The sequence below is a fragment of the Hipposideros armiger genome, unplaced genomic scaffold, assembly GCF_001890085.2.
Source record: "Hipposideros armiger isolate ML-2016 unplaced genomic scaffold, ASM189008v1 scaffold_70, whole genome shotgun sequence".
Taxonomy (NCBI): Eukaryota; Metazoa; Chordata; class Mammalia; order Chiroptera; family Hipposideridae; genus Hipposideros; species Hipposideros armiger.
Genome location: NW_017731420.1, coordinates 2,689,637 through 2,702,682, shown reverse-complemented (window position 1 = coordinate 2,702,682; position 13,046 = coordinate 2,689,637). Strand labels below are relative to the sequence as shown.

At 33.9% G+C, this 13,046-nt stretch overlaps 1 protein-coding gene across 2 annotated transcripts in view; it reads left to right on the top strand.

Annotated features, from left to right (window-relative positions):
• RGS22 (regulator of G protein signaling 22) overlaps positions 1-13,046 on the top strand; it is a 177,056-nt gene that overhangs the window by 158,376 nt on the left and 5,634 nt on the right. For both annotated transcript variants that reach the window (XM_019642522.1, XM_019642521.1), the window contains exons 21-22: positions 1,005-1,184; positions 4,741-4,899. In XM_019642522.1, the coding sequence (XP_019498067.1) occupies positions 1,005-1,184; positions 4,741-4,899 (339 nt within the window). The remainder of the gene's footprint in view (positions 1-1,004; positions 1,185-4,740; positions 4,900-13,046) is intronic.

Sequence of the window (13,046 nt, the reverse complement as noted above, 5' to 3'; positions counted from 1 at the left end):
TAGAAAAAGACAGTCTGAGGAATATAATCAATAATGTTGTAAATATTTCTTAGGGGGCCAGATGGCCTCATGTCTTGTGGGGGAGACCACTTCATGGTTGGTGTGGAGGACTGATCACCGCACTGTATTTCTGAAGCTGATGTTGAATAATATTGTATGTCAACTATAATTATATATACATATAATCACGGGACATGGAGTAGAGAGTGGGAATGAAGTCAATGGAATTGTAATAGATAAGCATGATATCAGGGGGGGCAATAGATGGGGGAAGGGGGATTGTTACTTTGTGAGGGTGAAAAGGATAACTATTGCATTGTTCTGTACACCTGAAACTAACAATAAAAAAAAACTTAATAAAATTATACCTTTAAGAGAAAAAAATATATAGATACTAAGTGATGCATACTGACACACCCATCACCACCTGCATTCCCTTTATATAGCTAGCCGTTTTAAGCCTAAATCCCCTTGGTACTGAAGCAGTTATGGTTGAAAAAGCTTTTGCATCTACCTATGAGTTGAGTTAAGGGCCTGTTTTCAGGGCTTTCCTAGAACCCTGTGTGTACCTTTATCATAACGCTTATTAACAATCTCAAATTGGAGTAACATGTTCTCATGCTTCTCCTCCAGTTGAGATTGCGCCTTTAAATGGCAGGTACTTTATCTTGGGGCTTAGCTCAGTGTCTGGTATATAGCAGGCACTCAGTATATATTTGTTAAATGAGTCAAAGTGGACACTAGATGTGTTTCTTTGCCTAGGAGAAGAAGCAATCAGAATTAAATGAAACCTATATTTACGTAAGGTATATTCATCAACGTTGGGTTCCTCAAACCCAAGAGAAATAGAAGCTATGATTTTTTGATAGACTTGGCAGGTCCCAGTGCCCTCTTGACCTGGAATTAAAATGAATATATTAGCTGAAAGACATATTGACACAATCCTTTGAAGTGTTCTAGTAATACTTTAATCATATATTGTTCTGTCTTTCCTCCTTGTCCAGGACTTGTGCCATTCTCATTGTGATGAGTCCATTATCCACAAGAAGATCATGACTATTATCAACTGCTTTATTAATTCCAGCATTCCACCAGCTCTACAAATTGACATTCCTTTAGAGCAAGCCCAGAAGATTATTGAACACAGGAAGGAGCTAGGACCATATGTATTTAGAGAGGCACAGGTAAGAGATTGAGGCATATGACTGAGCATATTTGAAAACAAATTGACAGTCTAGATATTCTTTTAAAATTTTTGCATTATTCATATTTAGCAAGGTTGCAATCCTCCTAATACTGGAATTTATTCTATTTAATTAGAAAAATCTTTGCATATGTCATAGAACATAAGACACTAGTAATTGACATTTTGTTGATAATATATAACAAATAAAATTATTAAATACTGTACTTTGACTTTTCATGGTTACCAATTTTTTTCTAATTTTTAAAATTCCAGCTAATTCCTGCTCCTGTTCCCACCATTCTTATTTCCTTCTAAAATATCTGCTACCACATAAATGTGTGAAATATGTGTGCCCCAAGATTTGTGTATTTTTAAAGATTGGAATATTCACATAGCTCATAAAATAAGTGAGAGGAGATTTAAGTACCTGACCAACATAAAGTACACAACCCTCATAAAAGGAAAATCATGCCTGTTAACCTGCTCAAGTTACCTCTTTTTAAGATAAATAATAGAAAACAGTGATTTGGTGAACATAATTTATTTGCATTTTGAAAAGCCTTTTAGTGATGTTGTTCCTGAAAAATGATTAAGAAAAATAAATTATAATAGAGGTAATAGAGAAGGCCATGTCATGATTTAAGTGATATGAAACAGAGATTTAGAGTATGATTGCCCATGAGCATGGAGAAAGGCCATTATTCCTTAACATTCATTTGTGAGCCAGCTGTGTTCTAAGTCCCCTAAGGAACTGAAAGTGGACTCACAATCCAAATTATGCATTAAAATAGGCAAAAATATAGAGGAATGATTGAGGATGTGCTAGAGAGAAATAGAGAAAACATGGTGCCAGAATTGTAGCATCTGTTAATGAAAAGATCTTAGAGATCACTTAGCCTAGCCTCAGTCTCCTGATAACCAGGCCAGGGCTTGCCCATCTAAAAATCAAAGACCTTAAGTCTGATGGTGAATGTCTGGAGCTGATTACACTGGTTGGTTCTGCCACGCTGTTCAGGGAATGCAGCAGTGAACTTGATTGGAATATTCTAGTTTCTGCCTTCTACCTGATTTCCTAAAATGGAGTCTTAGGCATATCTTAAATATGAACTTAAGGAACATCAGAAAATAAGATAGTATCTATTTAGGAACCTTACTCCACCAAATCTATTATTCCTCCTGTGTTTCCTAAGCAAGCTCAGAGAATGGCCTCACCTCCTAACCAGGTATAAAGCCAGAGATCTGGTGCCCTCTCTATGTGTTCCCTCTCCTTCATCCTCTTACCCCCATATCTGCAGTCCCTTGGTCTCCTTGTTATCTGTCATTCTGTCTACTTTTCTCCAACTGCATGCCACTACCTCAGTGCTGATCTGTAATGTCTCACATTGATTACCAAAATTCCCTGTCTCTAGGCTCTCTCAAAAGCATTCAACTCTCTGCAGGCAGAGCCATCGTTTTCAAAATGTATATCTGATCATGTCACTTCTCTGCTTTCAAATTCAATTACTCCCCATTGTCCTCAGAATGAAGACCATACTCCTTCCTACATAGCTCTCTAACCACATCTCTTACCAGTCCCTGCCATCTATCTTGCAGTCTTACTGAAATATTTGTAGTTCCATACAGGGGCCTTACTCTTCCTTATTGAGCTTTTTGTAGTGTCATCTTTTCTTCCTTGTGCTTTTATAACAGCATTTATTACACAAAATTGAAAATGACTACTCTCACGCTTGACTTTCCTTTACCTGTAAGGTGTTTGAGGTCAGGGACTGTTTCTTTTTTCCTTTGTGGCCTGAATGCCTGGCACAGAAAAGGCACTCGATAACAGTTTTTGAACACGTGAATGAGTGATGTGAGGAGAGGTCTATCACAACAGAAAGGAGTAAGATCAAATTGGAAATGAGAGCAAAGTTGAGCAAAAAAGCTAAATAGTAAATTAAAAATTGTTGGCTGGTTTAATATTTTATCAGTGTAGCTGATGCCTATCCCACACCTGCACCCCTATTAGCTTGAAAGTTCTCATCACTCAGCCAAAGTTCTCATCACTAACCTTTTTATTCACACTAAAGCCATTGTCCATCTGCTGGCAGTGAGCAAAGTAGATCCATATTTAGTAAAACATTTTCTTACCCACAGTTTGATTATCTTTTAAGGTTCTGGAAGTACAGGATAATTTTCACAAATGACATGTATGTTATTAACCTAAAATTGTAATTGCAGCTTTTAGGAATAGAGCAATTTTATGTTTGCCTTTGAAAAATTGTCTTAATCCAGTGACTTTTACTGAAATGCCTTCTAGATGGTAAGAAATATATTTGAGAGTTGGGAATGGCTCAAGTTTTGGAGAGATAACTGAGAAGTAGTGTCGATAGTTGGTAAGCAGAGGAGGAGGAGTATCTAAGTTTAAGACATTCTTATAAAAACTAGTACCATGATTCCTGAACACTGGAGCAGGGGATCACTTCATTAAATGCATGGGAGATGAATGAAAAAAAAAAATGAAAAGCCGGCATTTGATCAAATAAAGTATCTCTAGCTTTTCTGTTCACAATCCCAAGAGGTTACAGAGTTCAGTGACAAAGTATTTTAAAAGGAGTAAATAATTTTAAAACTACTAATAATATCCATGTACAGAAAAGAGGAGTAATGAAATATACTAATTCAGAGCTCTGTTGATCACTGCAGCATTTACTTTTTTAAAAATTCCTCTTTTCCTCTGAAGAGTTGGCCTGGAGCCTAATGGGATGGTTCATTTTTCTCCAGGGCATTAGGGAAAGGCCATTCCTAGCAACAAGATGTTGGACTGATCTGATGTGGCAAGTCCTACCTTCTTGGAAGTAATGTATGCCTCTGGAACTAATGGAAAAACTTGGCATGGGAATTTGAGCAACAATTCTTATCTCTATAAATATCACAATTAATCATTTACTGTAGAGTGTCCTCATGGAAAGCATTTGTCCAGGATACCACTCTGCTTTTTAAATGTTACTTTTCTTGCTCACACATAAAAGAGAGATTGTATCATTTAAAAGTTACTCAAGATTTATTCTTAGATCTGCAGCTTTGTTTAAGAGCTTTTCCAGAGGCAAAATGGTATTTCCTTTCTCTAAAAGAAAGAAAGGGGAGGGGTGGAGAGGAGTTCCCCCTTGATGAACTGAATATTTGGAATACTTGCATAAAACAGCAGAGTGTGTGGCAGATCAACTAGTATATGTTTTAAAAGAAAACATAAATTTCTTATTTAAAAAGACCTAATGGATTCTTTATTAATACAATCAATTGGTTAGGTAAACATAAAGGATAAAGTGACTTTTAAGTGTATGGGAGTGTATGTTTTTTTTTTTTTCAAAGAAAGATTTCTCATTGGTAGTAAAAAACATTGATGATAAGCATGTGCTGAGCTAAACTATACCAAGATGTCTGGAGACAATAAGTTGGAGGAAACATGCTGTGCATTAAAGATAGAATAGTTAATCCATTATTATGGTGAATTAGAATTTAAATTGGTACATTTGTATAAAATTGTAATCTGAGACATACTTTGTTTTTTTATACAGATGACAATTTTTGGAGTTCTGTTTAAATTTTGGCCTCAGTTTTGTGAGTTTAGGAAGAACTTAACTGATGAAAAAATTATGAGTACTTTAGAGAGAAGACAAGAATATAATAAGCAGAAGAAAAAATTGGCAGTCATAGAAGATGAAAAACGTGCAAAGGTGAGACAAGACTCATTTGGGGTTTAATCAGACTTTTAAAAGGTATGTGATAGGTGTGAATTTATAGAAGAATTTGGACTACAGAAAAATACAGAGAAGTTGTAGAATACAGATTTTAATGGGTTTTAAGCCTTCAGTTGGAGGTTTCAGACTTGGTTTTGAACCTGAAATTTGTCTCAAATGTCATCTCTTCTATGTGAGGGCCTCCTTGACACTCTCCTAGGCAACTCGAGTAACTCATCCTCACTGTAGTCACATTTCTATCTCTTGTAAAATGCTTTATATTGTCTTGTGAATAAGTTTTTGCATCTGTCATCCTTACTGGACTGAGATCCTCAAGGATAGTATCTGTCTTATTCGTCTGTGTCTCATAAGCACTTATATCAATGTCCAGCATATGCTCAAGTATTAATCATTGTTTACTAAATAAATCAGGAATGAATACTGGGGACAACATTTTCAGTATTACAATTACAGAATGATACATTGACTGTGAATTATATAAATAGGAATCATGAATTGTTCAGCCTGCCTATTTGTTAGTCTATCTACTCATTCATCCATTCATCTGTCTCTCACTCTCTTTTCTGTCAATATTTTCTTTGAATTGAAAAACAGTAACTGTTCTCAAGTAATGTATTTTATTTTATTTATAAGCTTATGCATATTCTAATTTTAAAAAGAAATTTAAAAGATGTCAACATAAGAATGTCCAAACCTGTAAAAAAATTTTATGAGTTTATTTGAACCAAATAGAGGATACTCCTGGAAGCAAGATCTTAACAGACTGAGAAAAATGCTTTGGAGAATGACAGTTTGCAGTTTCTTTATGCATTTGGAATTAAGGAGGAAAGATAAGGAAGATTACTTGAAGGTGGGAGAAACAAGGTGGGGATTGGATTACAGGGTAGTTAACAAGATTATGTGCTCTCTTTAGGGTGGTTATGCTTCTGAGGGGTCTGAAAAAGAGGCATTTCAAAGGCATGTTAACCTAGATGCACAAAAACAATGGACAGGGCTTGTTTAAGGCAAAGATAAGCCTTTTACTAAAGTTGTATGACTGCCCATCATGATCTGCCTTCCCAGTTAGGAATTTATGATCAGCTCACGCTGTGAGGGGCCATAGCACACAGTGTGCAACATGTCCTTCTATGTCTTGCTTTTAAACTCAATTTTGTCTTTTAATTCTACCTGCACAGCTATACTCGGATCTAGTTTATTCAATTTAATTGCTGCATATTCTTTCATCATATGACTAAATATACTATTTTTATTTAACTATTTCCCTATTGTTGGATATTTGTTTCTTGTTTTCAATGTTACAAACAGCTCTTTGGACAACATTCCTGTAAATGTCTCCATATTCATATGTATAAAAATTTTTTGGAATTGCTGAGTAATGGAGTATATGTGCTTTTAGTAGAGTAGGTGCTGCCATTTTGTTTTCCCTGTTTATATGTTAGTTTATATTTCTACCAACAGTATATGAGAATTCTGCTTTTGCCCATTTGGTGGTCCTCATTTGGTATGTACAGACTTTGAAATTTTTGTCAATCTGATCATGGCAAGTAGCATTCATCATGATAATGCATTTATTTACATTTTCCTAATCATGAATAAGATGGGGCTACTTTTCATATATTAACTGAATATTTGGATATTTTGATCAGAATTGTAATGAACCTATAGATCAGTTTGGGGAGAATTGATATCATAACAATGTTGTGACTTCCAATCCATGAACACAGTATATCTTTATTGAGTTCTTTACTTTCTCAGCAATGATTTGTAGTTTTTTATGACAGGTCTTGAATGTATTTTGTAAAATTTATTCCAGAGTATTTAATATTCAAAATAATGCTATTGCTCTGAAATTTTTTAACTTTCAAATTCCAAATGGTTTTTTACCAAAAAATTTATTTTGAAATAATTAATATTCACAGGCAATAACAAAGACAGCACAGAAGACCCATGTACCCTTCACACAGTTTTCCCCAATGGCTACATCTTACAATAGTAAATAAAGGAAATTGCCATTGGTACAAGGTATACAAGGTGTGATCAAAAGATATGGTGAATGTTTAAGTAAAAAAAATGTATTACAGTAAAAGACACATTGCCATTATTCCCCCTCAAAATACTCTCCCTCGCATTGAACACATTTATCCCATCATTCTTGCCACTTTCTGAAGCAGTTCTGGAAATCTTTTTTCATGAGTGTCTTTAGTTGCACTGTCATGGCTGCCTTAATGTCCTGCATTGATTTAAAACATTTACCTTTCATGGTCATTTTGACTTTGGGAAAAAGCCAGAAGTCGCACAGTGCCAGATCCAGTGAATAAGGAGAATGAGGACACATCATAATGTTCTTATTTGACAGAAATTGCCGTACTGCAAGCAATGTGTGACATGGAGCATTGTCATGGTGGAAGACGAAGCAAAGACACTCACGAAAGAGGATTTCCAGAACTGCTTCAGAAAGTGGCAAGAATGATGGGATAAGTGTGTTTGAAGCAAGGGGGAGTATTTTGAGGGGGATTAATGGCACTGTGTCTTTTATTGGAATAATTTTTAAAATTTTAAACATTCACCATATCTTTTGATCACACCTCATATAGCTCTATGACATTTTATTGCATGTGTAGATTCAAGTACCAACACTGCATTCAAGATACACCACAAATATCTCCCTTGTGACTGCAAGTCATATTTACCCAATTATCCCTAATGTCTGGCAGCCAGGAATCTGTTCCCCATTTCTATACTTTTGTCATATTGAGAATGTTATATAAATGGAATCATATAGGATGTGACTTTGAGACTGGCTTTTTTCACTCAACATAAATGCCCTTGAGATCCATCCAACATTTTTGTGTATATCCATAGTTCATCCTCTTTATTGCTGAGTAGTGTTCTATGGTGCATCTGTACCACAATTTAACCCTTCACTCATTGAAGGATATTTGAGTTGTTTCCTATTCAGGGTTATTACAATAAAATATTAATATAGTTACTCTTGCTTTCTTTTGTTGTTGTTGTTTGGATACTTTTTATTTAATAACAGCTTTATTGAAATTTAATTCACATACCATAAAATTCACACTTTTAAAGTGTACAATTTTGTGGTTTTCATATATTCACGAAGTCATGCACCATCACTACTACTTAATTTTAGAATATTTTCATCACCCCAAAAAGGAACTCTATACCCATTAGCAGTCACTCCCCATTCCTTCCTCCCTCTAGCCCCTGGAAGCCACTAATCTACTTTCTATATCTGGACATTTCATATAAATGAAATCATACAATAGTGGCCTTTTGTGGCTGGCTTCTTTCAGTTAGTGTAATATTTTCAAGGTCCATCCATGTTGGAGCATTTATCAGTACTTCATTCTTTTTATGGCCAAATAATATTCCACTGTATGGCTATACTACACTTCTTTTATCTATTTATCAGTTGATGTACATTTGGGTTGTTTTCCCTTTGTAGCTACTATGAAAAATGCTGCTGTGCACATTGTTGTACAAGTTTATATATGGACATATGTTTTCATTTTTCTTGGGACCTAGAAGTTGAATTGTTGGCTCATATGGTAACTATATGTTTAACCTTTTGAGGAACTGCCAAACCTCTCCTAAGCTGCAGAACCAGCTTGCTCTCCTTTGATGTTTGCATGCTATATCTTTTCCATTCCTTTACTTTACTACCTACCTATATCATTATTTTTAAATTAAGTTTCCTGTAAACAGCACGTAATTGGCTTATTTTTTAAAATCTACTTTGCCAATCTCTGTCTTTTAATTGCTGTATTTAGTCTATTTATCTTTAATGTAATTATTGGTATGTTAGTTCTTAAGTCTGCCATTATATTTTTTGTTGTGTTTGTTCCCTTTGCTTTTCATTTTTTTCTGTTTCCTTTGTCTTGCATTCCTGTGATTTACTTGAACATTCCTTAGAGTTTCACTTTGGTGTATCTCTGCTCAGATGTTTTAGCTGTTGCTTTAGATATTGCTTTATACATACATAATTTACCACAGTCTATTAATGTTGACATTTTATCAGGTTGAGTAAAACCTAGAAACTACTTCCCTTTAAGGCCCTTTCCCCTCACCTGTTTATAATTATCTTAAATATTTCCTCAACATTTATTGAGAGCCACATCAGACAATTTAATAATTTTTGCTTTAACCATCAAACATAAATTTGGAAACTCAAGAGGAGAAAAGTCTATTCTACTTACCCCTACTTTTGCTCTTTCCATCTTCTTTCTTCGTGATGTTCCAAGATTTATTATTTTAGCCTTTCTTTTCTCTATAGGTAAGGTATTCTTTCACACTTGCTGCTTTCAATATATATATATTTTTGTCTTTAGTTTTCAAAATTTTGATTGTGATGTGTCTTGTATGGATTTCTTTGGGCTTATTCTGTTTGAAGATTGCTCAGTTTCTTGAGGCTATAGGTTTATGTCTTTTGCCAACTTTGGGGAGTGGTTATATAAATATTATATATGTATATATACACTTTCTTTCTGATCCATATGTATGATTTATATAGGTATTATATATTATTTATATACATATATGGGTCAGAAAATAAGTGTATATATGTCTGAAGTTCAGACAATTAAGTTCACGAACTTCCACCATGCTGCTAGACAGTGGAAAGTTCGCGAACTTAATAGTTTGACTTCATGTATATAACAGAGGTGCCAAAATAATGTATATGAGTGGACACTTTGGTCAATATTGCTCAAGCAGCAGTTTCTGTAATCAGAAGTGTCTGGACACTGATGGTAACCACTTTGAGCACCTCTTGTAATTGCAGAAGTCAAAGGTGACTTGTATTCATCTTTTGTTATTGGTATATACTGAGTATTACAATTTTAATACAGTTTTCCTTTCTTAAAATGTGTATACTTTTTTGGCACCCTCTGTATATATGATGTATGTAAATATCTATCTATCTATCTATCTATCTATCTATCTATCTATCATCTATCTTTCAGTCAAATCTCTTCTCCCTTGGACACATTTTAGTTTCATTTCTGAGAGATTTTTGGCTTTTTCTTCTATCTTTTTTTAAGTTCAGTTAACTGTCATTTTACATTTTCTTTTTTATGTTTATTTTTTGTCTGTCCTGAGTTTCTGTATTTATGATTTGGAGTATTCTTTCATATATGCAAATGTTCTTATAGGAGTATTTAATTCATTTTGGGCTTCTATGTTATAATTTTTCTTGGATTTATGATTGGATTTCTTGGCGAATAGTCTCATCAACTAAAATATTTTCTTGTAATGGTTTTATATGGATATCACTTGTCATTTTGAAATGTCTTTCATTTTCCTCAATCACCAATTATAGGGATGTGGAACAGTCAGAATTCATACATTGTAGATGGGTGTGTAAATTGATAGTCACTTTGGAAAACTATTTGACTTTATCTAGTAAATTAAAAGATGCTCAGAGCCTTCAACCTAGCAAATCTACTTGTATATACATACATATATCCTAGAGCAATGCATGGACACATATATCAGGAGACACATACATGGTTTATAGCAACCATGTTTTCAATACCCCAAAATAGGAAGCTATCCAAATGTCTATTAATAGGAGATTGGATAAATAAATTCATATAGTAGAATACTGTGCTCTGATGCAAATCAAATAAACTATGACCAGAATAATAAACATGGATGAATATCAGGAGTATGACGTTGAGTAAGAAAGTTGCAAAAGAATAGAACTAGTCCATTCTATTTATATAAAGCTCACAATCATACAAAACCAAGCAATACAAATGTGGTAAACTATAAGAAAAAGGAATTGTTACAAAATTCAGTAAAGCAATTACCTTTGTGGGTGAGGTGGAGATAGATGATTGGATCAGGGAGTAACACAAAGGGGAATAAAGGTACTGATAACATGCATTTCTTAACCTTTGGTGATATTGTTATTCATGTCTTATGAGTGTGTTGTAAATGTTTTTGTATGTATTTAACATTCAGTAATGTTTTTATGTGAATGATGGTACAAAAAAATAGATCAGACTTTCAGAAGCTTATCTTTGGTGATGTGTTGTATAATCTGGAGGTTGAGAGTATTTACAGTATAGAATGGTAATCAAGGAAGACATAGGAGCCAGAAAATAGGAGGCGGTGCCTACAAAATCTTTCTGAATTTTCCAATGTAGCTTCACATATTATATTTTGTTGACGTATTATAAGTTCCACAACCATGGGGAAAATTCATACTCATATATAAGTGAAATGTTATTAAAGTTAAATGTAATTATTTTGGATTATTTATTTTAAAAATTTCCATAGCTATTTCCCTTACAATGGTTTAGGTGATAAATGATAGATAAAATAACGCCAAATCTGAATTTTCCCTCCAACTATGCATCTGTGCATCTGGCCCATTCTATGTAATCTGACAAGGAACAGAGTTCACTAAATTAAAATCCTCACATCTACCTTATCCAATGCCTTGAGGCAAGTCCATATCCAGCTGATGTGCATGAATGTGATCCTAAGTTGGAAGGCTCAGGAAGTAAAGATACTTGGATTTGATTTAGGGGGAAAAAAAAGATGTTGTCTAACTGATGTATGCTTGTAGCTCTTTTCTGATTGCACCTGTAACATATGAATAATTTCACCAATCCTATGAGTCTCATGAGTCTGCTGTATTTTCTACTAATGTGGCTTAAATAGTCTCTCAACAGAGCTTTCATTCTCATCCTTTTCTTATTTCTTTCACTAGACTTTTATTGATCATCTACTACATAGTGTTTCATTGATCATCCATTACATATTATCCCTACTACATATGCTAGGCTTATGAATATAGTGTAAGAGTAGATAGACACATATATACACTTAGTTGTAAATTACATAAACAAAACTACCTGAGATCACAGAAAATGAACAATTAATTATTTTGGGGGAAAAGGTGAAGGACCTCATAGAAAAAGAAAATTTGAGTTAATCTTAAAAAGCAGGATTTAATCAAAGGACTCTAAATATATATATTTATTGAATAAATGAATATAGAAGTGCAGAGGATATAAAGATTTCTTACTGTACCACAAACTCTGAGGAAGAACTTCACAGCTTTCTAAGTGTAGTCCCAAGTATATTCAGTTTGCTTAGATATATGGTACATATATTGCCTGAAAAAAAAGTTGGAATAGGTGTTGTGAAAAGAATATAGAAAATCTTAAATTACTACTTCTCCAGAAAATCCAGGATGTATGTTTGTATCATCAATATTGTACATTGTTTATGGAAGTAAAAAATGATCTTCTCATCTGTCCATATCTGTCAACTGATGACTGCTAACAGGGTTAGATACAAATATTGACAATTGAAAATCAGCCATGTTATAGGGTGAATAACCCTAAAAGAATTCTACTTTTGAATATTCTTATTGTATGCAATAAACATTGGTATCTTATTAGTAAAAGCAAATTTCACACATGCATTTATTTTAACATGGAAAATATAAGGTAAGGAAGACCAATAAAGCAGAAGATGTTTATTCTAGTATTTTCTTGCCAGTGAACACACAGGAAATGTTGGAAAAAATGAAAATATGAAATCCATGATTTTTTTTTTTACATAAAAATGTATGCTCTGAAAAAAATCAGTTACTGTTAAAACCATTGGATTTCCCTAGGTAACCATGGTCATAACTCTTAACTCTCTTAACCCCAATTCCACCTATCATCTAATGGTAATAATATTCATTTCACTTGATTTGAGAGGGATTAATTGAAATGATATGTATAAAAGACCATGTATTCTGCCATTGGAAAAGATGAAATAGTGCTATTTGCGACAACATGGATGGATCTTGAGATTATTATGCTAAGCAAAGTAAGTCAGACAGAAAAATTTGAGAACCATATAGTTTCACTGATATGTGGGATATAAAACTGAAAACAACAAAGGAACAAGACAAACAAATGAAGAAAGAAAACTCATAGACACAGACAATAGTTTAGTGGTTACCAGAGGGTAAGGGGGAAGGGGAGTGGTGGATGAGGGTAAATGGGATCAAATACATGGTGATGGAAGGAGAACTGACTCTGGGTGGTGAACACACAATGTGATATATAGATGATGTATTACAGAATTGTACACCT